This window comes from Schistocerca piceifrons, chromosome 5 (assembly GCF_021461385.2).
Source record: "Schistocerca piceifrons isolate TAMUIC-IGC-003096 chromosome 5, iqSchPice1.1, whole genome shotgun sequence".
NCBI classification, from domain to species: Eukaryota; Metazoa; Arthropoda; class Insecta; order Orthoptera; family Acrididae; genus Schistocerca; species Schistocerca piceifrons.
The window spans coordinates 588,925,985-588,952,332 of NC_060142.1; the positions used below are offsets into that span (position 1 = coordinate 588,925,985).

The window sequence follows — 26,348 nt, forward strand, 5'->3', positions numbered from 1 at the left end:
TTTGCGTGAACCAGCCTTCCCCTCACCGCTTCATCCCCCTGAACAGCGATACCGTGGGGGAAAGGCACCCCTTCTGCCATTTCCAACAGCTACCAGCAAATCATCATCTAACATGGCCAAGTACAGTGTCATCTCCCGTACATCTCAAAAACAGCTCCAATGTCTTTCTGCCCACGTAACCGCGTAACGAAGCGACTACCTACAGAACAAACGCTAACATGCCTTATGTAGCAACACCGCTCGGTTTACAAAGCTACCGCCCACATGGCTCGCTCGTGTTCAACAATGGAATTTGCGATGTTCCGCTTACCTTACGTGTACCTTTGTTGCACGCAGTTTCGAAGAATCTAAGCCTTATATCACCACATCGAATTGGAATTTGTAGGCAGCACAGTTTCAATTGACGTAAACCGGACAAGAAGTGAATTTTAAAGATGGTTAATTTCAATCCGTTTTGACTGTTTCAAAATTGGTGACCAGCTCCGGTTTCACAGTACATAGAGGTAATCCCAGAAGGAAAGAATTCCCTGAACTACTCAACAACATCACAGATTTGTGTTTAAGATCACGGTGGCAGAACAAAACTGTTGTCAGAAATATGATTGAAACAGTGCAAACAAAATAGTTACGACAATCATGTAATTGATAACACTGTCTCATAAATATTTTTATTGATACATTAGTACCCAGGAATCACCAGTTTACTGTTTCACACACAAGGTTCAAGAGAAATGCTATTATACTGGCTCATATTCTTTCCAAGCGTACTTATTGCGCATATAAGCCATGTCTCCGCAATATCCTTTGTTCCGGGAGTGCCAGTTCTGCAAGGCTCGCAGGAGAGCTTCTGTGAAGTTTGAAAAGTAGGAGACGAGGTACTGGCAGAAGTAAAGCTGTGAGGACTAGGTGTGAGTTGTGCTTGACTAGCTCACATGGTAGAGCACTTGCCTGCCAAAGGCAAGGTCCTGAGTTGGAGTCTCGGTCCGGCATACAGAATATGCCAGGAAGTTTCACCAATATTTCTTGCTTACTGTTGTTTGATGTTGTAACTTAAACTAGTTTTATCTTTTAATTAATAATGCTTTCAATAAAATTAATTCTGTTATTTTATACAGGAACAGAATGTAAACAACTAGGATATAATATATCTGCCAGGAAGTTTCAACTAGGATATAAGTTCAAAAGAAAATTTGCATAGATAACGATTAAAAAACAGCTGTATTGTGTAACGTAATCTACATTGAACTTCTCGTAAACAAATGTGTGCTCTACCATTGGTCATCGGGTGCAATGCTCATGCATCTGGAGTTGTAAGACCGCTGGAAGTAGACCTTACTCATATTACACGTTTTGTTGTTTTTCTAGTGTGAATGACACTCCATACACACAAAAAAGTCGAAATTCTTGTATCTGCATATGATTGTGCTAACTGTGTAAATCACGTAGTTCTTGGATGAGATCTCACAGAACAGCTGATTTTGCCTACATACTATGCGCGTATACGATCGAACAGGGGTGGGATGGGCAGCTCCATACAGGCTAAATGCACCGGTTAAAGGGTTCAACCATCGTCATGCAGTGTTTCTTCACTCAAATGAAACGTAGAGAGGCTAATTAAACATACTTGTAAAACTATTTGCCAAACCTGCAAAAGATTGCTTCTAGTTTTGCCTTAGGAGGGGGGGTCTTGAGCAGTTCTGCTGGAGGCACAGGATAGCCCGGGTATGGCTCTTGAGTATACACAAAGGCAGTTAAAAGTACAGATTTGATAGGGGGGAGGGCAGTTGTTAGTTTAGTAAAAGTGTTTATGTTTACAAATTTCACAGATACACTATGTGATCAAAAGTAACCGGACACCTCCAAAAGCATACATTTTTCATATTAGGTGCATTGTGCTGCCACCTACTTCCAGGTACTCTACACTAGCGACCTCCGTAGTCATTAGACGTGAGAGAGCAGAATGGGGCATCTTGCGGAACTCACGGACTTCAAACGTGGTCAGGCGATTGGGTGTCACTTGTGTCATACGTCTGTATGAAAGATTTCCACACCCCTAAACATCCTTAGGTCCACTGTTTCCAATGTGATAGTGAAGTGGAAACGTGAAGGGACACATACAACACAAAAGCATATTGCCCGACCTTGTCTGTTGACTGACAGAGACCGCTGACTATTGAAGAGAACTGTAATGTGTAATAGGCAGGCTTCTATCCAGACCATCACACAGGAATTCCAAATTGCATCAGGATCCACTGCAAGTACTATGACAGTTAGGCGGGAGGTGAGAAAACTTGGATTTCATGGTCGAGCGGCTGCTCATAAGCCACACATCACACTGGTAAATGCCAAATGATGCCTCGCTTGGTATAAGGAGTGTAAACATTGGACAACTGAACAGTGGATAAACGGTGTGTGGAGTGATGAATCACACTACACAATATGGTGGTCTGATTGCAGGGTGTGGGTATGGCAAATGCCTGGTGAATGTCATCTGCCAGTGTATGTAGTGTCAAAAGTAAAATTTGGAAGTGGTGGTGTTATGGTGTGGTCATGTTTTTCATGGAGGGGGCTTGCACCCCTTGTTGTTTTGTGTGGCACTATCATAGCACAGGCCTACATTGATGTTTTATGCACATTCTTGCTTCTCACCGTTGAAGAGCAATTCGGGGATGGCGATTGTATCTTTCAGCACAATCGAGCACCTGTTCATAATGCACGGCCTGTGGCAGAGTGGTTACACGAGAATAACATCCCTGTAATTTACTGGTCTGCACAGAGTCCTGACCTGAATCCTATAGAACACCTTTGGGATGTGTTGGAATGCTGATTTCGTGCCAGGCCTCACTGCCCGACATCAATACCTCTCCTCAGTGCTGCACTCTGTGAAGAAAGGCCTGCCATTCCCCAAGAAACCTTCCAGCACCTGACTGGTGGTGGTGGTGATGTGTTGGAGCTTATGGGCGCTCAACATCGAGGTCATCAGCGCCCTGACACACATTAAAAGGAACAAATGTGGACAGACCTAAGAAAACTAAAGCACACACTCAAAGAAAGCAGGAAAAGAAGGAAAATGCTACATAAGAAAGTAAAACCTAAGGAAAGGGGAAACATAGCAACAAGAATGTCACAGGAAATTGTTATTGGCTGGCCACTTATATAAAATATGGGCGAGCTTGTCACACAGTGAGCAAATTAAAATCCTCTCCCTAAAATCTTTGTAAAAACATTTGACAGGGCACAGAACTTTAAAACCTTAACCACATTCGTCCAAGTGTTGCCTAAAAGAGATGGCAGGTCCGCTGGCAAGTCAGCCGCGACCCGCTGGTCAGAAAATAAAACATATGCCTGTGAGGGTGGAAGCTGTCATCAAGGCTAAGGGTGGGCCAACACCATATTGAATTCCAGCATTACTGATGAAGGGTGCCACGAGGTTGTAAGTCATTTTCAGGCAGGTGTCTGGATACTTTTGATCACATAGTATAACTATCAGGGAGTAAAGAATCATGAAAGTAAACTGAAACCTCTCAAACAGCAAGGAATTCCAGAAATTACAAGCTATGTGTAACATAGGATACTTTTCAATTGTTTATGTGAGGGCTTGCTGACATGGGTGTGATTGTAGTCTGGCGGGTGACATTCTAATCACATAAAGCTGCCAATTCACAGGCTGACTGTACCGCAGTCAACATACACCAAACAGTTCTTGAGCCCACAGGTAGAATAGACAAACCATGGTAAATTTGAGTTAAAGACTATCCTCCACTATGAAAAAAAAGAGAAAAACTGAAAGAAAGACTTCCTAAACATAGATGGACTGGATTCAAAGAAACAACGTTCTTCTCATTTAGACACTCGTGTAGTCATATTTTGCAGACCTGTGTCCGGAGTCATATTCTGTAGTGAAATACCACACTGATAATAAGGCACATAGAGTTTGATTTTACACTCCTGGAAATGGAAAAAAAGAACACATTGACACCGGTGTGTCAGACCCACCATACTTGCTCCGGACACTGCGAGAGGGCTGTACAAGCAATGATCACACGCACGGCACAGCGGACACACCAGGAACCGCGGTGTTGGCCGTCGAATGGCGCTAGCTGCGCAGCATTTGTGCACCGCCGCCGTCAGTGTCAGCCAGTTTGCTGTGGCATACGGAGCTCCATCGCAGTCTTTAACACTGGTAGCATGCCGCGACAGCGTGGACGTGAACCGTATGTGCAGTTGACGGACTTTGAGCGAGGGCGTATAGTGGACATGCGGGAGGCCGGGTGGACGTACCGCCGAATTGCTCAACACGTGGGGCGTGAGGTCTCCACAGTACATCGATGTTGTCGCCAGTGGTCGGCGGAAGGTGCACGTGCCCGTCGACCTGAGACCGGACCGCAGCGACGCACGGATGCACGCCAAGACCGTAGGATCCTACGCAGTGCCGTAGGAGACCGCACCGCCACTTCCCAGCAAATTAGGGACACTGTTGCTCCTGGGGTATCGGCGAGGACCATTCGCAACCGTCTCCATGAAGCTGGGCTACGGTCCCGCACACCGTTAGGCCGTCTTCCGCTCACGCCCCAACATCGTGCAGCCCGCCTCCAGTGGTGTCGCGACAGGCGTGAATGGAGGGACGAATGGAGACGTGTCGTCTTCAGCGATGAGAGTCGCTTCTGCCTTGGTGCCAATGATGGTCGTATGCGTGTTTGGCGCCGTGCAGGTGAGCGCCACAATCAGGACTGCATACGACCGAGGCACACAGGGCCAACACCCGGCATCATGGTGTGGGGAGCAATCTCCTACACTGGCCGTACACCACTGGTGATCGTCGAGGGGACACTGAATAGTGCACGGTATATCCAAACCGTCATCGAACCCATCGTTCTACCATTCCTAGACCGGCAAGGGAACTTGCTGTTCCAACAGGACAATGCACGTCCGCATGTATCCAATGCCACCCAATGTGCTCTAGAAGGTGTAAGTCAACTACCCTGGTCAGCAAGATCTCCGGATCTGTCCCCCATTGAGCATGTTTGGGACTGGATGAAGCGTCGTCTCACGCGGTCTGCACGTCCAGCACGAACGCTGGTCCAACTGAGGCGCCAGGTGGAAATGGCATGGCATGCCGTTCCACAGGACTACATCCAGCATCTCTACGATCGTCTCCATGGGAGAATAGCAGCCTGCATTGCTGCGAAAGGTGGATATACACTGTACTAGTGCCGAGATTGTGCATGCTCTGTTGCTTGTGTCTATGTGCCTGTGGTTCTGTCAGTGTGATCATGTGATGTATCTGACCCCAGGAATGTGTCAATAAAGTTTCCCCTTCCTGGGACAATGAATTCACGGTGTTCTTATTTCAATTTCCAGGAGTGTATATTATGCAAATTATGGTGTTACCAAAGTTGTGAGATGTAAGTTATTTTCAGAATAAGTGTGTGAGTTCTACATCTACACGTATGCCCTGCAAACCACCATGAAGTGCACGGCATTGTACCAGGTATTAAGAGTTTCTTCCCGTTCCATTCATGTATGGAGCATGGGATTGTTTGAATGCCTCTGTGCTGTAATTATTCTTACAATCCCTATGTTATTGATATGTAGGGGGTTGTAGTATACTCCTAGAGTAATCCTTTAAAGCTGGTTCTTGAATCTTTGTTAACAGACTTTCTTAGGATAGTTTATATCTATCTTCAAGACTCTTCCAAGTCAGTTCCTTCAATATCTCTGTGACACTCTCCCTCGGATTAAACAAACCTGTGACCATTTATTCTTCCCTTCTCTGCATGTGTTCTGTATCCCCTGTTAGTATTATCTGGTACGGTCCCACACACTTGACAAATTATTCTAGGACTGGTTGCATAAGTGATTTGCAAGAAGTCTCCTTTGTAAACTGGTTACACTTCCCCATTATTCTACCAATGAACCAAAGTCTACCACTTGCTTCACCCACAACTGAACTTACGTGGTCATTCCATTTCATATCCTTACAAAGTGTTATACCCAGGCATTTGTATGAGTTGGCTGATTCCAACAGTGACTCATCAATATTATAGTTATAGAATACAATGTTTTTTTTTTTTCATTTTGTGAAGAGCAAAATTTTACATTTCTAAACATTTAGAGTAAGTTGGTAGTCCCTGTATCATGTTGGAATCTGACTGAATATTTATGCAACTTCTTTTGGATAGTGCTTAATTACAGATAACTGCATCATCTGCAAAAAGTCTGAGTTTACTATTAACATTGTCTGCAAGGTCATCAATATACAACACAAACAGCAAGTGTCCCAACACACTGCCCTGGGGCACACCTGAAATTACTCCTACATCTGATGACGACTCTCCATCCAAGATAACCTGCTGTGCCCTCCCTACCAAAAATTCCTCCGTCCAGTCACAAATTTCACTTGATGCCGCCGGCCGAAGTGGCCGTGCGGTTAAAGGCGCTGCAGTCTGGAACCGCAAGACCGCTACGGTCGCAGGTTCGAATCCTGCCTCGGGCATGGATGTTTGTGATGTCCTTAGGTTAGTTAGGTTTAACTAGTTCTAAGTTCTAGGGGACTAATGACCTCAGCAGTTGAGTCCCATAGTGCTCAGAGCCATTTGAACCATCACTTGATGCCCCATATGATGGTACTTTTGACGATAAATCTAAGTGTGGTACTGAGTCAAATGCTTTCTGAAAATCAAGAAACACTGTATCTACCTGGTTGCCTTGATTCAAAGCTTTCAGTATGTCAAGTGAGAAAAGTGCGAGTTGGGTTTCACATAATCGATGTTTTCGAAATCCATGCTGGTTGACATTGAGGAGGTCATTCTGTTCAAATTACCTCATTATGTTTGAGCCCAGCATATGTTCTAAGATTTTACAAGAAAACAATGTCAAGGATATTGGACAGTAATTTTGTAGATTATTTCTACTACCTTTCTTGTATACAGGCGTGCCTTCTTCCAAGAACTGGGAATGGTTTTCTGTTCAAGGGATCTATGATAGATTATAGTCAAAGAGGGTCTAACTCAGCCGCAAATTCAGTATAGAATCTGACAGGGATTCCATTGGGGCCTGGTGCCTGGTTCAGTTTTAATGATTTCAGCTTTTTCTCAACGTCTAATACTTATTTCCTTCATCTTTTCAGTGGCATGAGATTTAAATTGGGGAATTTAGCCTGGGTTTTCCTTTGTAAAGGGACATTTGAAAATGGAGTTGAGTATTTAGCTGTTGTTTTGCTACACTCAATTTAGAGTTCCTGTCTCATTCGCTATGGACTGTACCCTAACTTTGGGACTACTAACAGCCTTTACATACAACCAGGATTTCTTTGGGTTCTATGATGGCTTATGTGACAATATTCTGCTACAGCAGCCACTAAAGGCATTACACATTACTCTCTTGACAGCCAAACATGTTTCATTCAGTATATTATACCCCTGGCTTTCTTCTATGCTATTATGTAGTAAGGATATGAATATAATAGAGGGAAACATTCCACTTGGGATATATATATATATATATATATATATATATATATATATATATATATATATATATATATATATATATATAAAAAACAAAGATGATGTGACTTACCAAATGAAAGTGCTGGCAGGTCGACAGACACGCAAACAAACACAAACATACACACAAAATTCAAGCTTTCGCAACAAACTGTTGCCTCATCAGGAAAGAAGGAAGGAGAGGGAAAGACGAAAGGATGTGGGTTTTAAGGGAGAGGATAAGGATTCATTCCAATCCCGGGAGTGGAAAGACTTACCTTAGGGGGAAAAAAGGACGGGTATACACTCGCACACACACACATATCCATCCACACATATACAGACACAAGCAGACATATTTAAAGACTATATATATATATATATATATAAACAAAGATGATGTGACTTACCAAACTCTTTGTCTTTAAATATGTCTTCCCGGCCGCCCCATTGTAGCTGGTTACCAAGCCCCCACAGAACATATCTCTGCCTACGTAGATCAACACCTTCAACCCATTACATGCAGTCTCCCATCCTTCATCAAAGACACCAACCACTTTCCCGAATGCCTAGAACCCTTACCCAGTCTGTTACCCCCCGGAAACCATCCTTGTAACCATTGATGCCACTTCCTTATACACAAATATTCCGCACGTCGAGGGCCTCGCTGCGATGGAGCACTTTCTTTCACGCCGATCACCTGCCACCCTACCTAAAACCTCTTTCCTCATTACCTTAGCCAGCTTCATCCTGACCCACAACTTCTTCGCTTTTGAAGGCCAGACATACCAACAATTAAAGGGAACAGTCATGGGCACCAGGATGGCCCCCTCGTATGCCAACCTATTCATGGGTCGCTTAGAGGAAGCCTTCTTGGTTACCCAGGTCTGCAAACCCAAAGTTTGGTACAGATTTATTGATGACATCTTCATGATCTGGACTCACAGTGAAGAAGAACTCCAGAATTTCCTCTCCAACCTCAACTCCTTTGGTTCAATCAGATTCACCTGGTCCTACCCCAAATCCCATGCCACTTTCCTTGACGTTGACCTCCACCTGTCCAATGGCCAGCTTCAAACGTCTATCCACATCAAACCCACCAACAAGCAACAGTACCTCCATTATGACAGCTGACACCCATTCCACATCAAACGATCCCTTCCCTACAGCTTAGGTCTTCATGGCAAACGAATCTGCTCCAGTCCGGAATCGCTGAACCATTACACCAACAACCTGAAAACAGCTTTCTCATCCTGCAACTACCCTCCCGACCTGGTACAGAAGCAAATAATCAGAGCCACTTCCTCATCCCTTCAAACCCAGAACCTCCCACAGAAGAACCCCAAAAGTGCCCCACTTGTGACAGGATACTTTCCGGGACTGGATCAGACTCTGAATGTGGCTCTCCAGCAGGGATACGACTTCCTCAAATCCTGCCTTGAAATGAGATCCATCCTTCATTAAATCCTCCCCACTCCACCAAGAGTGTCCTTCCGCCGTCCATCTAACCTTCATAACCTCTTAGTTCATCCCTATGAAATCCCCAAACCACCTTCCCTACCCTCTGGCTCCTACCCTCGTAACCACCCCCGATGTAAAACCTGTCCCATGCACCCTCCCACCACCACCTACTCCAGTCCTGTAACCCGTAAGGTGTACACGATCAAAGGCAGAGCCACGTGTGAAAGCACCCACCTGATTTACCAACTGACCTGCCTACACTGTGAAGCTTTCTATGTGGGAATGACCAGCAACAAACTGTCCATTCACATGAATGGACACAGGCAGACAGTGTTTGTTGGTAATGAGGATCACCCTGTGGCTAAACATGCCTTGGTGCACGGGCAGCACATCTTGGCACAGTGTTACACCATCCAGGTTATCTGGATACTTCCCACTAACACCAACCTGTCAGAACTCCAGAGATGGGAACTTGCCCTTCAGTATATCCTCTCTTCTCGTTATCCGCCAGGCCTCAACCTCCGCTAATTTTAAGTTGCCGCCACTCATACCTCACCTGTCTTTCAACAACATCTTTGCCTCTTTACTTCCGCCTCGACTGACATATCTGCCCAAACTCTTTGCCTTTACAAATGTCTGCTTGTGTCTGTGTATGTGCAGATGGATATGTGTGTGTGTGCGAGTGTATACCTATCCTTTTTTCCCCCTAAGGTAAGTCTTTCTGCTCCCAGGATTGGAATGATTCCTTACCCTCTCCCTTAAAACCCACATCCTCTCGTCTTTCCCTCTCCTTCCCTCTTTCCTGATGAGGCAACAGTTTGTTGCGAAAGCTTGAATTTCGTGTGTATGTTTGTGTTTGTTTGTGTGTCTATCGACCTGCCAGCACTTTCGTTCGGTAAGTCATGATGTGACTCACCAAAGTTCTGGCAGGTCAATAGACACACAAACAAGCACAAACATACACACAAAATTCAAGCTTTCGCAACAAACGGTTGCTTCATCAGGAAAGAGGGAAGGAGAGGGAAAGACGAAAGGATGTGGGTTTTAAGGGAGAGAGTAAGGAGTCATTCCAATCCTGGGAGCGGAAAGACTTACCTTAGGGGGGAAAAGGACAGGTATACACTCGCACACACACACACACACATATCCATCCGCACATACACAGACACAAGCAGATAATGTCTGCATGTGTCTGTGTATGTGCGGATGGATATGTGTGTGTGTGGGAGTGTATACCTGTCCTTTTTCCCCCCTAAGGTAAGTCTTTCCGCTCCCGGGTTTGGAATGACTCCTTACCCTCTCCCTTAAAACCCACATCCTTTCGTCTTTCCCTCTCCTTCCCTCTTTCCTGATGAAGCAACCGTTTGTTGTGAAAGCTTGAATTTTGTGTGTATGTTTGTGTGTCTATCGACCTGCCAGCACTTTCATTTGGTAAGTCACATCATCTTTGTTTTTAGATATATTTTTCCCACGTTGAATGTTTCCCGATATATATATAAAATTATGTAATAATATCTCTTTCTTCAGAAATTTCTTTATGGTGACGGTATACCTTGGAGTTTCCCTGCTATTATGAAGTGTTCTACTGCGTACATATATTTCCAGTGCATGATCAACTATTCTTTTAAACTTGAGCCATATTTCCTCTACATGCTCCTGCCATGTACTGAAAGTTTCAAATTTCTCATTGAGATATGACAATACTAATTTTTTATCTGTTTTAATGGACATATGTGTACCTCTCTGCTTGTTTTAGTTTTCCTTTGCACTTTGGTGATAATTGTTGCCACAACCACGTCATGGTCACTGTTACCAGTTTCGATATGGAAATTGTCAAATAGGTCTGGTTTGTTTGTTACCATTAGATTCAATATATTTCCATCATGAGTGGGGCTTCTAACTATCTGTTCTAGGTAGTTTTCAGAGTTCATGATACATGTAGGATTTCAAATGTTCTATTTCTTTGCATTGTAATTTCTTTTGCTAAAGCAACATATGAAGCACAGAGGTAAACAAATAATTATATTACAACATTTTATGTATTTTATTATCACAACTTCATATATATTCTGTTACTATTATTAAGATCATAGACATCTGTGATGCAGTAACAGTGCGGCTGATGGCAAGCTGTATTATTTAGGAAAAGGGGGTGGGGAGAGAGAGAGAGAGAGAGAGAGAGAGAGAGAGAGAGAGAGAGAGAGAGAGAGAGAGAGGGAGGGAGAGGGAGAAACTGTGACACACCTTCAAATCAGAAATCTGTCTCAGCACCTGGCAGTTGCAAGCATCTACTTAAAACCTTCCACATAGAAGTCACTGAAATCATGCTCTGCATAGTATTCATGCTTAGGAAATTCATTTCCTATATTAATATTTTCCCTTAGGCCTATGTGTTTATTGGCCTCGTAGGAGTTTTTCTGGTCAGAGAAATTAGTAGTATATTCCACAGCAGAACATGTTTCTAAGTCAGTGAAGCTATGTATTCCCCAAACCTCTGAGAAGATGACAGACATTTGTCAGTTCCATTTGTCACATTGCTTGGTCCTACTGATCCCTGAAAGCTGTGGGTTTGTACATGCTTCACTGGGAAGTGAATGACACAGCAACACAGAGCAAGAAATATATTTGTTGCTTAGATCTCATGGATGGTACCATTTCTGTGAACAAGGAGTAACAAGCCTAGTTGGAGAGTGAATGAAAAGGAGGAACACTGACTGACATCTAAACTGTAAGGTACCAGAGAATCACAGTTGTATAAGTTTTCCAAGGCACACCAAGATTTTCCAGTCAAAAAGGTACAAATATACACCATGACCAACTACATCCTCACCCATAATTACCTCTCCTTTGAGGGCATCGCCTTAAACAAATCCATAATACAGTATTGGGCTACCACATCGCACCAGCCTATGCCAACCTATTCAGGGGCCATCTAGAGGAAGGCTAACCACACAGAATCACAAACCCCCTCAGTTGGTTCAGATTCATTGATGACACCTCACCTTCATGCTCTGGACTCCACATTCCTCCACGACTGCAACAGCCTCCCCCCCCCCCAATTTGCTTTACCTAGTATTCCTCAACACAATAAGCCTACTTCCTCATTGTTGACCTCCACCTCAAAAATGGATACATGAGTACCTCTGTCTACATCAAACCTACCAACCATGAGCAATACCTTCAGCTTGACAGCTTCCACCCATTCCATACTAAGAAGGCACTTTTGTACAGCCTACTCACCTGTGGCTGTCGCATTTGGAACTGCTTCTGATCTTAATGTGTCGCCTACATGCTCTAATCAAGTCCAAAGTCACAAAAGACTGAAGCTGCAAAAAGATCTACACTGCTAGAAAAAAATAGTATGTCCTTTTAGAGATTTCCAGTTCACTCAAGATGTATTGTTTACAACAACGCATTTGGAGTACATGAAATGATTACATTTGCAGATCAATAGCACAAGTGGTTCTGAGGTACCAGGTATCAAACCATTTTGAAACACCAGTATTATTGCACGGTGTAGCCTCCTTGGGCGGCAATGCAGGTGCTGACTCTGGCATCCAGTTGATTGCACATATGGCAAATACAGTCCTGGGATGCATTATGCCACATTTGCTTAATTTGTTCATGTAGTGCTGTAAGAGTTTTTGATTGACATGCCACTTGAGTCTCTTCTCATCCCATACGTGCTTGATGGGAGAGAAGTCTGGAGATTGTGCTGGCCAAGGAAGTTGCTGTACATCTCGAGTTGCTGCACATCTTGCAGAGTATGTTGTGTTTCGTGGGCAGTGTGTGGGCCAGCATTATCCTGTTGAAACAACACATCACCTTTCTATTGTAGGAACAGCAAAGGAAAGTGTCTTACAACATTCTACACACACCAAACACTGGTTATCATTCCCTCCAGAAACACCAAAGGTGAACAAGATTTGTAGCTTATCATACCCCAGACCATAAGTCCTGTGGTGGGGCCAGTGTTTCTTGGACAAATGCACTCTGTAAGATGGCACTCACCAGGCCTGTATTGTACGTACAAATGACCATCACTTGCATGCATCCAGAATCTTCTTTCATTGCTGAAGACTACATTGTGCCATTTGATCTTCCGAGTGATCCTTTGAGGGCACCAGTAGATCTGGGCACGTTGATTCTATGGCATGAGAGGAAGATGGGTTAGAGGTGTGCATGTCTGTAATCCCCCTGCTAATAAGCATTTCACAACAGTTCATGTCGACACCTCTGGGCTTACAAACCGCCTTATCTGTGCTGTGGTAGCTGTACGATCTGCCACTGCTGTTCTTAGAATATGACAATCCTGGCAGGAGTCTGTTTTGTGTGAATGTCCAGCACCTTGTCTACATCTGTCAGAATGTTCATATGACCACAGATACTGGCATCATTGCACAACTGATGCAGCACATCCAACTTGTGTGGCAATTCTCCAGAACATCCCACCACTTGGAAGGCCACAATTTGATCTCTTTCAAACTGGGTCAGTTGGCTGTAGAAAGCATGTGTGGTCTCTGTGGCATGATTGGTTGTTTGCTTCATACATCTGCACCACACTGAGCCATCTGGTGGTGAGCATTTTTCTATTAAAGGGTAGAAACAGATGACACTTTGGTAGCTACGCCACTACACTGTCTGCTGGTGGACAGTGCTGAAACCTTTATGAGTACATCTATTATCCACCATGTGGCATGTGCCATCATAGGATCACATTGATGTCATTTCAGGTGTTCTAATCTTTTTTCTGGCAGTGTATGTGCTAAAAGCTGCACATTTGTGGTATCTCCAAAATATTTTACCTAATTTGGCAGCTTTGATCCTAATCTAGTCTTCTCATCTTTTAACACTGCTCCAACTGAAATCTTTAGGCCTTAAAAGTTCTCACTCGCCCTAGGGTACTGCCAGGTCAGTCTGGAGACCAAGATTCATTTTTGATTAAATTTATGAATATAAGAATATCATCATTATTTAACCATAAGTATTTACATCATCATTTATATTTTTCTGCAGTTATTAAGGTTTCAGACATTTTAGCACTAGATGTTAATAGTGGAAGAATGAAGAGTTTGGGTTTCCATAATGGACTGTCAGTACTGGAACAATCAGAAATTGTCCTTATTCCCTCTGACATCCTTCCAAGGCCATGCCACTCTTGGAAGGATCTCATCTAGATATTTTCTGTTGGTGAACTAATATTTTAATATGATCATCTGTCGTTGATATTAGATTGGTTGTTTCATCTTAAACCTATGTTGTGTCTCTAACCAAAATATTTCATCTGTGTGTTTCTATGGCATATAATATGATACAAAGTGACTAAAAATTTTAGTCATTTGTTATTTATTGTACTCTCATATGGTTAGACATAATTTCAGTTTTGCACATTTAGAATGGATTACATAATCATTTAAAATTAATAACACCATACTGTGAATAAAGAGTTTATGAGGCATTGGCTTGCTAGCTCTGTATCAGTCCTATCACAAGTTTTTGTTGTTGTTGTGTTACTCTAGACAACTGCATATTGTGAAGTTGGTTTTCACAGGAAGTGTTTACTTTGCATAGTTAGGAATCAAATAATCAAGGATTGTTTATTGGTGTGGCTGTTGGCAGGATGTCATGGACCTGGATGAAGTTCTACCACAAGTGGGCGAGTTTGGACTTTATCAGAAACTTCTCCTATGGCTGGTGTGCCTGCCAGCATGTATTCCCTGTGGCTTCTCTGCTTTCAACCAGCTGTTCATGGCACATGTTCCTGATCACTGGTGTCGTCCACCTGTTGCACTTCAAGAACTTTCATCACATACTGCCCGTGCACTAAGCTCACCACTTGAGGTAAGTAAGTACTGTTGTTGTTATCATAGTTTATTTTGAATCACAATGACAACTGGTTAATATTTTTGAGATGGAAGTGATCAAAGGAAAATACCAAGCGACACAGAATATAATAGTAAAAGTGTTGGCAAATCTGCATCCTGCATTCATGCATATTTCTTACTCCAGTTTGTATAACCAATTAGAACTGTATCATGATCATAGAAAATGCACAAGAGCCTCCATCTTCCCAAGACCAGACACTGCTTGGAATACCTTCTTGTCATGTGTTTATGCAGGTAGCTGTCCATCATGGATATCAAACAAATTTATGCCTCTTTTTTTAAAGTCTCACTGTATGAAAGACAAGTTTAATTAATAGAAATTGCTGTTTATGGCACTAAGAGTAGCACATACTGAGGAAAGGCAAAACAAAGCACTCAATTATGGAGTGCAGTTTTCATTCCTGTGTGAGTCTTTCTCCGTTCCATGGTTTTGAACTCACTATGTGCTGCATAACAAAGGAGAGTGGGAGAAAAAACGATCTTTTGCACCAAGTTGACTTCCATTATTGCCTTCTTCACATTGTTTTCAAACTGACTATGAGGAGTAGTCTGACTGTTTGGGTAATCAAATTCACTGTTTTGTTATTCCTGCCAGACTCCTGCTATGTTGCATGAGGAGTGTTTCTGGTCAACAGTTGGAATGTTATGCAACTCCACCTTAAAGGCTGTGAGTGTTGCATTCATTGGGCAGTGCCTTTGGTATCATAACTTTTCTGATGTAACCACACTAACTCTGAAGTCGGTCACATGTTAACATTGGGATTCTTGTTTACTTGGTTCATGTGCTCTTGCATTTGTGTTGTGCATTCGTCATGCTGTTGCACTCTTACAGTCCCATTTATCCCTGACCACACTTTTGGACTTTCTTCTTGCTGGTTAAGTTGACACTGAGTGTTTATCTTGAGTGCCTTGCATCATGCTATTCTGCTCTTGTCTGTCTCAAGCATTTTTTATGGGTGCTGTCATCTTTCTCTGTAAGAAGAGTTGGTAATGAGAACTTTCTCTCACTTGTATTGTTCATTTTCATGTTCATGATATTGTTTCATCTTCATGATATTGTGGCCATCATGGGTCTGCTGTTTTTAGAAGGTTGGAGACAACAAATGCAGGTACATGAGGAGGAACTGAAGCAACAACACCAATTACAACAGCTGCAACAATAATAGGATCAAGTCGAAGAGCTCATTCATTTGCTAACCCGGAAACTGATGATGTAAGCACTGGTACTGCAGCCTCCTTCATCACTGCTGCCACCCCATTTTCAGGTCCTGATGAGACCATAAAAAAGTGGGAAAATTATTTGTGCTTTATTAAGCTGTACTGCCAGGTAAGGCAAACTGTGTTGCTGTCAAGAAGTAGTAGTAGTTTATATGAGGTGGTACAGCAATTGTGGCCCATTGTGGATCCTGGAAAAGTAGTTTTTGCAGTGTTGTATACATTACAAACACACTATTATTGTCAGCAAATGCATGTGGTAGCCGTCAACTTACAGTTCAATCACCATCTTAAACATCTAATCAGTAGTATGTGATGTCATATGTGTCTGCAGGAGGGGACACTTATCCCTCCTGCAAACTGTAGTAGACTTTTTATTAATTTCAAAATTCTCATGTATGGCTAGAAATGATTGCCTGTGGTTCAATTCAGCCATGGATTTAATGTATCTGAATGCAAGGGAAACATTGTGGCTGTAACAAAAACTAGTGGTTGGTTATCAGATTGTTCACAAGAAATTGTACGTTTTTTTGTGTTGTGGCATCAGTATCGACTTTGTTTTGCAATCTTGTGGGATGTGAAACTTTACAGAACATTTTCAAAATAGAGTAGCCCATGTGTTCTCTGACACTTCTTTGTACAGCCCTTAATGAGCTACAGAAAGGGATAGTTCCAACATGCAGCGCAATACAAACATATATGTATATCTCAAATAATACTGTTAGATTGTTAAATAAGTTTGTAGCATTTTTGTTTTGCATGTTGGTATTCCAGTTGCTGTGGGCTTATTTATTGACTGTAATTTTTTATTTTTAGTTTGTGTTTGCTGTTTGAGTTTACATATTTTCATTCTATCATTTGGAAATAGTGAGTGGAGCTATGGATGCTAGAAAATGGAGTGCCAAGTGGAGAAATCAGAACATTTCTGACATATTGTTCTGTTTGAGTTCAATAGAGGGGTGACATCAGTGGAGGCAGTTAGAAACATTTGCCCCATGCATTGGGACAATGTCATTGGACAGAGCATGACAAGAAAATGATTTTCTCATCTTAAGGAGGATCATTTCAACCTTAGTGACTCTCCACGTCCAGGAAGACCTTCAGTGTTTGAGGAAGATCATTTGAACACATTAATCCACAATGATTCACATCAGTGTACTCAAGAACTGGCAGATGTGGTGAACTGTGATCATTTCACCATTCTGTGTCATTTGCATGTGATGGGTAAGGTTCTAAAATTCAATGTATGGGTACCACATGCTCTAAGCTACAATAAAAAAATGAATGGGTGGCCATGCGTGCACTTTGCTGATTGTCGTCAAGTGGCTCATGAACAACACCAACAATTCATGTCCTGTATCATTACCGGTCCCCCCCCCCCCCCCCCCCCCCCATGAACCATGGACCTTGCCGTTGGTGGGAGGCTTGCGTTCCTCAGCGATACAGATGGCCGTACCGTAGGTGCAACCACAACGGAGGGGTATCTGTTGAGAGGCCAGACAAATGTGTGGTTCCTGAAGAGGGGCAGCAGCCTTTTTAGTAGTTGCAGGGGCAACAGTCTGGATGATTGACTGATCTGGCCTTGTAACACTAACCAAAACGGCCTTGCTGTGCTGGTACTGCGAACGGCTGAAAGCAAGGGGAAACTACAGCCGTAATTTTTCCTGAGGGCATGCAGCTTTACTGTATTGTTAAATAATGATGCTGTCCTCTTGGGTAAAATATTCCGGAGGTAAAATAGTCCCCCATTCGGATCTCCGGGTGGGGACTACTCAAGAGGACTTCGTTATCAGGAGAAAGAAAACTGGCGTTCTACGGATCGGAGCGTGGAACGTCAGATCCCTTAATCGGGCAGGTATGTTAGAAAATATAAAAAGGGAAATGGATAGGTTAAAGTTAGATATAGTGGGAATTAGTGAAGCTCGGTGGCAGGAGGAACAAGACTTTTGGTCAGGCGAATACATGGTTATAAATACAAAATCAAAACGAGGGAATGCAGGAGTAGGTTTAATAATGAATAAAAAAATAGGAGTGCGGGTAAGCTACTACAAACAGCATAGTGAACGCATTATTGTGGCCAAGATAGACACAAAGCTCACGCCTACCATAGTAGTACAAGTTTATATGCCAACTAGCTCTGCAGATGACGAAGAAATTGAAGAAATGTATGATGAAATAAAAGAAATTATTCAGATAGTGAAGGGAGACGGAAATTTAATAGTCATGGGTGACTGGAATTCGGTAGTAGGAAAAGGAAGAGAAGGAAACGTAGTAGGTGAATATGGATTGGGGGGAAGAAATGAAAGAGGAAGCCGTCTGGTAGAATTTTGCACAGAGCATAACTTAATCATCACTAACACTTGGTTCAAGAATCATGAAAGAAGGTTGTATACATGAAAGAACCCTGGAGATACTAGAAGGTTTCAGATAAATTATATAATGGTAAGACAGAGATTTAGGAACCAGGTTTTAAATTGTAAGACGTTTCCAGGGGCAGATGTGGACTCTGACCACAATATATTGGTTATGAACTGTAGATTAAAACTGAAGAAACCGCAAAAAGGTTGGAATTTAAGGAGATGGGACCTGGATAAACTGAAAGAACCAGAGGTTGTACAGAGTTTCAAGGAGAGCATAAGGGAACAATTGACAGGAATGGGGGAAAGAAATACAGTAGAAGAAGAGTGGGTAGCTTTGAGGGATGAAGTAGTGAAGGCAGCAGAGGATAAAGTAGGTAAAAAGACGAGGGCTAGTAGAAATCCTTGGGTAACAGAAGAAATATTGAACTTAATTGATCAAAGGAGAAAATATAAAAATGCAGTAAATGAAGCAGACAAAATGGAATACAAACGTCTCAAAAATGAGATCGACAGGAAGTGCAAAATGGCTAAGCAGGGATGGCTAGACGACAAATGTAAGGATGTAGAGGCTTGTCTCACCAGGGGTAAGATAGATACTGCCTACAGGAAAATTAAAGAGGCCTTTGGAGAAAAGAGAACCACTTGTATGAATATCAAGAGCTCAGATGGAAACCCAGTTCTAAGCAAAGAAGGGAAAGCAGAAAGGTGGAAGGAGTATATAGAGGGTCTATACAAGGGCGATGTACTTGAGGACAATATTACGGAAATGGAAGAGGATCTAGATGAAGATGAAATGGGAGATATGATACTGCGTGAAGAGTTTGACGGAGCACTGAGAGACCTGAGTCAAAACAAGGCCCCGGGAGTAGACAACATTCCATTAGAACTACTGACAGTCTTGGGAGAGCCAGGCCTGACAAAACTCTATCATCTGGTGAGCAAGATATATGAGACAGGCGAAATACCCTCAGACTTCAAGAAGAATATAATAATTCCAATCCAAAAGAAAGCAGGTGTTGACAGATGTGAAAATTACCGAACTATCAGCTTAATAAGTCACGGCTGCAAAATACTAACACGAATTATTTACAGACAAATGGAAAAACTAGTAGAAGCCGTCCTCGGAGAAGATCAGTTTGGATTCCGTAAAAATATAGGAACACGTGAGGCAATATTGACCCTACGACTTATCTTAGAAGCTAGATTAAGGAAAGGCAAACCTACGTTTCTAGCATTTGTAGACTTAGAGAAAGCTTTTGACAATGTTGATTGGAATACTCTCTTTCAAATTCTGAAGGTGGCAGGGGTAAAATACAGGGAGCGAAAGGCTATTTACAATTTGTACAGAAACCAGATGGCAGTTATAAGAGTCAAAGGACATGAAAGGGAAGCAGTGGTTGGGAAGGGAGTGAGACAGGGTTGTAGCCTCTCCCTGATGTTATTCAATCTGTATCTAGAGCAAGCAGTAAAGGAAACAAAAGAAAAATTCGGAGTAGGTATTAAAATCCATGGAGACAAAATAAAAACATTGAGGTTCGCCGATGACATTGTAATTCTGTCAGAGACAGCAAAGGACTTGGAAGAGCAGTTGAATGGAATGGACAGTGTCTTGAAAGGAGGATGTAAGATGAACATCAACAAAAGTAAAACGAGGATAATGGAATGTATTCGAATAAAGTCAGGTGATGCTGAGGGAATTAGATTAGGAAATGAGACACTTAAAGTAGTAAAGGAGTTTTGCTATTTGGGGAGCAAAATAACTGATAATGGTCGAAGTAGAGAGGATATAAAATGTAGACTGGCAATGGCAAGGAAAGCGTTTCTGAAGAAGAGAAATTTGTTAACATTGAGTATAGATTTAAATGTCAGGAAGTCGTTTCTGAAAGTATTTGTATGGTGTGTAGTCATGTATGGAAGTGAAATATGGACGATAAATAGTTTGGACAAGAAGAGAATAGAAGCTTTTGAAATGTGGTGCTACAGAAGAATGCTGAAGATTTGATGGTTAGATCACATAACTAATGAGGAGGTATTGAATAGGATTGGGGAGAAGAGAAATTTGTGGCACAACTTGACTAGTAGATGGGATCGGTTGGTAGGACATGTTCTGAGGCATCAAGGGATCACCAATTTAGTATTGGAGGGCAGCGTGGAGGGTAAAAATCGTAGAGGGAGACCAAGAGATGAATACACTAAGCAGATTCAGAAGGATTTAGGTTGCAGTAGTTACTGGGAGATGAAGCAGCTTGCGCAGGATAGAGTAGCATGGAGAGCTGCATCAAACCAGTCTCAGGACTGAAGACCACAACAACAACAACAACAACAATCATTACCAGTGATGAGAAATTGTCTTTATGCTAATATAAGGAAGAGAAAGGTGTGTTTGAATCCAAACAAAGCAGCAATTCCCTGTACTAAGACCTGTGTGCATCCACGGGACATAATGTTATAAATCTGGTTGAATAGCATCAGTGTGGTGTAGTACAGATTTTTTCCTTGAGGTGTTATAATCACTGATGATATTTATTTTGAGCAACTGATTTGTCTTACAGAGGCAATCCACGAACAATGACCAGAAGACAGTGTGAAGTGATGCTACTCCATGATAATGCCTACCTGCCTTCTGCTAGACTGACAGAATACATTTTACAGGAGTTGGATTGGAAATCATTCTGCACCCAACATATTCACCTGATCTTGTGCCCTCTGATTTTCGTCTTTTCCACTCTTGGTCGCACAACCTTCAAGGGGCTTCCTTTCCAGATGAAACTGTGCTCCGATTGTGGCTTGATGAATTCTTCACCCAAAACCATGTGATCTCTATTGTCGTGGAACCAAACAGTTATTCCAACTTTGACAGACAGTTGTAAATAGTCAAGGAGAATATATTATTGGTGACTAAAATCTCTGTTGTGTGTCTCTGTTGTGTTTATCAAACTTACTGAAAAATGCTATGAATTTACACACTAACCTAGTATATGGCACAACCTTCGATGAACTTTCTTTCCAGATGAAAATGTGCCCTGAACTTGGCTTGATGAGTTTACACCTCAAAATGACATCATTTCTACAGTTGCAGAATTGAAAAGTTGCCGCAGCGTTGGTAGAGAGTTGCAAATAGTAAAAGAAAATATATTATTGATGACTATTATCTTGTGTGTTTATTAAAGTTACTGAAAAAGGCTATGAATTTATGCACCAACCTAATATATGGTTCCAGAGACTATTTTCAAGTTTCAAACATCTGTGATGAATATATGCAGACTGAAGTGACAAATGAAAGTTTGTACCAAGTAGCCCATGCAGTTGTGCAAAGCCACTGTGCTAGGATGGGGCAGTGGTTAGAGCACCTGCCTAGTGAGCAGGATACTTGGGTTCTCATCCTAGCATTGGTAGAAATGTTCATTTGTCACTTCAGTCTGCTTATACAGGATGAAGGACAAGAATGCTGTACTTGGTGGTTGGTATGTGATTCCACATCCCAGTTCAAGACAAAAGTGTATCCAGGAAAACCTAGTCCCATCAATGGGTTTAATAGAAATGTAACTTAAAAAATGAGGTTCTGGCAATGCTGTAACTGCCAAGAACAGGTAGCATGAACTCTATGCTGTGTCGGAGCTGTCCCACTAGTCAGTGAGACGAGGCAGTGCCATAAGGAATGGACATGCAGAGTCACCGATATTCAAGTCAAGTTTGTGCCAAACATTTTTTTTTTTTTTTTTTTTTTAAATTAGACCACCAAACTGTATCCAATTTATACCTCCACCGTGCAGTAACTTGTGTATTCCTTTCTGTTACTGTTGCCTTTATTTAAACGTTAAAACATAACATGAGCTTCTTAGAGATGTAATAATCACTTTGTTTCATCCATGGACAAACAAAACCAAAAGAAAATAGTGGATACAATAACATTATCTGTATCCAGTGAAGGACAAAAACACAATAGGTAGGCTACACTAGATTGCATATTATGCTATACACAGTAATTCAGTTCTGTAGGTTTGATGTCCCAGCTTATTGTCCAGTGAGCCGAGACATACAAGTGCAAGCAACATTCACTTTAGAGAAGATGTTCGAAATGACCACCTTGTACAAACAGTTTGCCTCTCACTGTATCATAGTTTGATGCACCCTATGCAATTCATCAGTATCCACCATTGCTGAAGTGACATGCATGCAAGCTATTAGGTCATGTACATCCACTGGTGGAGTACTACAAACTTGTTCCTTTTAGTGTCCCCACAAATAAATCTCTAATGGATTAAGGACTGAGGAACTTGGAGACCAGAACATTGGACCTCCATGACCAATCCATTTTTCTGGAAATGCTTCATTTAAATAGTTATGCACATTCATTCCAAATTGTAATGTTGTACCACCATGCTGAAACCACAACTGTCACTGAACACCAAGTTGAACATCTTTTAATGCATTAAATAAAGTATTGCTAATAATCATACAATACAGGGGCGCATTCAATTTGCCTAGCAATAGGTAAGGAACAAAGAACACTCCTTCACAATTCCAGCCTACAGGTTTATGCCAAAGCGTCCCTGAAAGCCACACTTGCTGGTGACATGGAGGTTGAAAAGACTTTCATGAGTGAAGCTATATTAAAAAAAGTCCATATCACATTATTTATAAAATTTTTGTTATTTTCCACCTGGTGCAAAAGTCATTCACAAGACTGTACTTGTTGTATGCAGTTGTCTGGCCACTGGTGTTGATTTAACGTGTGTTGATATGGGTGCAGTTCTTCATTGTGCAACTCTTCAACAGCCAGTCATTAAGATATTTGGAACTGCCTTGCAGTATCACAAGTACTTTACTGAGGTGACTGGTGAATGGTTTCAAGAATTATGTCCTCCATTTGTCGAGAATGTCTAGTCTTTGGACGACCTCCGTCCATTATTGTGGATGAAGATTACTGGTTTCCCAAAAGCATTGCTCCAGCAAACAAAAAACATTCTTACCAGGATGGTATCTTTGAGAGTACCATGCAGCATACACTAGAGCAGTAACAACAGCAGCAGCTAGTTTATCGGACCCACCCAGTACCAAAAATGTAAATGAAGTATTCATCATTAGTCTAGTCCATCGGGAAACCACTCCACATTAACTTGGCAGGACCAATTATGGTTGTGCACTGCATGTTTCATAGACATGTGCATGCAGTTAAATGGGTCCAACTGTCATTTGATAGGCTATTTGTCATGTGACAATATGACATCTTGCTTATAAATGACAAGAACTGGGAAAAGGGCATCTAAAGAACTTAAAAGAAATCTGACGATAATTTGAAAAATATCTCCGTGATGGATGTGGGTTTGATGTTGGAGCAGTCCACTCACTGTGCTACACCAGCTGGTATGGTAACGTTGGGTGATACATGTTTATCTGTACAATCGGATATGCTGCATGAAATGACAGTGTTGCCAACTCCTCATTTTCACTGATGTGTTTTTAAAATGCTCCAATCTGATCTTGGTAGATAAGCTTGTGTCATGAATCTGGATGAGGAATTGCATACTGACCTTCACCCTGTATACATCATGAATTATATCTCCCAGACACGTTTCCCCAATTCCCATAAGAACAGCCTTGTGGCGCTGATGGGGTCAACACCAGCAACGATATACGTTTGTCCCTGAACTCCGAGCATCGTCTTTGGGCGCTAAGCATAGTCTTTGGTTTTTTCTGCCATGTCAGTTCTTTGTGAGCCTTTGATGTGTTTAGCCTCTTAGCCTGCAACACATCTCAATCTGAACATTAGGTCTGTGTTTGACCCATCGAGGCTTGCTGAGACTCCTTTTAGTTTTACATGGTAGACCAACTAGAGTACAGTACGAAGAACGCAGTCATCTACACTGTAGGTGTGGACCCAAATGCAGAAGAAATACCAGTTTCTACGATGAAAGAGAGAAATAAATGCTGAAATATCAAGGTTGGAAAGGTGTCTGGGCATTCTTAAACTATATACATGATTATTAAACTATACAGGGTGCAATCCTGCATGACAGCTGGCCATAGGCTTAAAAGTTCTGTAGTCTGGTTGCCATGGCTGCAGAATAACATGCTAAACCAGGGAGATGAGGATCATTCTGGTTCAGTCCTAGGCTATTAAGCATTGGTTTTACTGATTAATTTGATGGCTGATTTTGAAGGTTTTCAATGTCCATATTCATATTAATAATATAAAAAGACGTACTTTGAATATATTTATGAAATACTCTTACCTTTAAGTTATAACAGTAATCTACCTTCAAACAAATATTGACTGATAACTATCAAATGTTTAAGATAGTGTAAGCTTTGTGTACTTTGTGTCAGATTTATTTCTTGTGGCGGAACATGATCTCAAACTGAAGTAATATATCAAAATGGCAATTTTCATGGAAGGATTGATTGCTACTCACCATAAAGATGACACATTGATTTCCAGACAGGAATTACAAAAAGACTGTTACACATTAAGCTTTTGGCCAAAGCCTCCATCAGAAAAGAAAAATGTGCACACATTCACTCAAGCGAGCTATCTGTGGCTGCTCAAGCCAGGCCAAAACTGAAACATGTTTAACAGGAGCAACAATTCATAGTAGAGTGGTGAAGGGGGAGGGATAGCAGGGTATGACTGGGGGATGAAGAAACGATGCTGCCTGGTGGAGCGTGCAGGGACTAGAGAGGGCAGACAAGGCTACCTTGTGCAGTGTCGGAAGGCTGTGGGGGAGGGAAGGGGAGAAAAAAGAGAGGTGAAAGGAGAAGAGCAGAGAAGGGGAAAGCTCAGTGGGTTCATTGGCAGAGAGCAGTGCACAATGAGGGCAGTGGGATATGAGTTAGAAAGACATGACAGGACAGAGGGGTAGAAACAAATGGGCGGAGAGCATGAGGTTCAGTAAGTTACAGTAGGTTGAGGCCAGGATGATTTCTGGAGCAGATAACGTGTGGTGAGGATAACTTCCATTTGCACAGTTAAAAAAAGCTGGTGGTGCTGAGGCTTCCATTGTTTGAAAATGAAGATTTTGGAATTTTGCCACCTCTTGGATAAATTCCTGTGGATGCCTATGCATGGTGTGGATAAACAACTTACAGGTAGATGTCATTTTGAGTGTAATCCATTTGGCTCATCCTATGCAGACACATTGATTTGTGGTGCAATGTTGTGGCTGGCACTAGACACGGCAGACTAAAGTGTTAGCATATTCAGATCCGATATTAGGTGAGGTAGCACAAATTGGAGAGTGAAATATGGCTTCCCGGCTAAGACACAAGTTGAAAATATGGTCACTATTTTTTTTATTTACTTAAATTTGCAATATTTCGTGACAGTACCTTTTCTGTTAGACGTTTGCAAGGCGATATTAGTCTTGGCTTCAGTTGTCTAAGTATGATTCCACAATGCATCGTTGTCGGCTGCAGAAAAGACGTGGTTCAACGTGTTTCTCTCATTTTGGTGTTTCAAATACAGTTTCTTCAAATGTAGTTTCTTCTTTTTAGTTAATGCAAAAATAATAGTAACATAATTCAAAATTATTTATGACTGTGACCTTCACATTGTTCTTCCATCAACACACACCAAGAGTTAGCTTCCGACTGACTATAGTCAAAGACGACTCCAACGTCAGAGATATTTTTACACAGTACACAAGCTTCCACTTGTAATCAGTCTCTTTGCTATTCTTCGATACATTTTCTAATACTAATCAATATGCTTTTACTCTCAAAAACAGAAGTAAATTAACATATAATAAGACAAATTATAATAAATTCTGACAAAAATATAAGAAAACATTTACAATTTGGTATCGACAAATACGGTAAAAAAATAACATCTCCCAGATCCATTACAACTGCTCCCCAGGGCTTTTGTTGTTATGGACATATACAACAAAATCCCGACCACACTCAGTGATGGATCTGTATTACACAATTAGTACACTAAT

The 26,348-nt window shown here is 41.8% G+C and overlaps 1 protein-coding gene across 3 annotated transcripts in view; it reads left to right on the forward strand.

The window, feature by feature from the left end:
* The window catches only part of LOC124797905 (carcinine transporter), a 421,456-nt gene that overhangs the window by 153,024 nt on the left and 242,084 nt on the right, over nucleotides 1-26,348 (forward strand). For 2 of the 3 annotated variants that reach the window (XM_047261024.1, XM_047261025.1), the window contains exon 2: nucleotides 14,568-14,789. In XM_047261024.1, the coding sequence (XP_047116980.1) occupies nucleotides 14,574-14,789 (216 nt within the window). In that variant the 5' untranslated portion in view covers nucleotides 14,568-14,573. Of the gene's footprint in view, nucleotides 1-14,567; nucleotides 14,794-26,348 lie in introns of those variants that run through there. The other variant, XM_047261026.1, reaches the window with a different exon arrangement.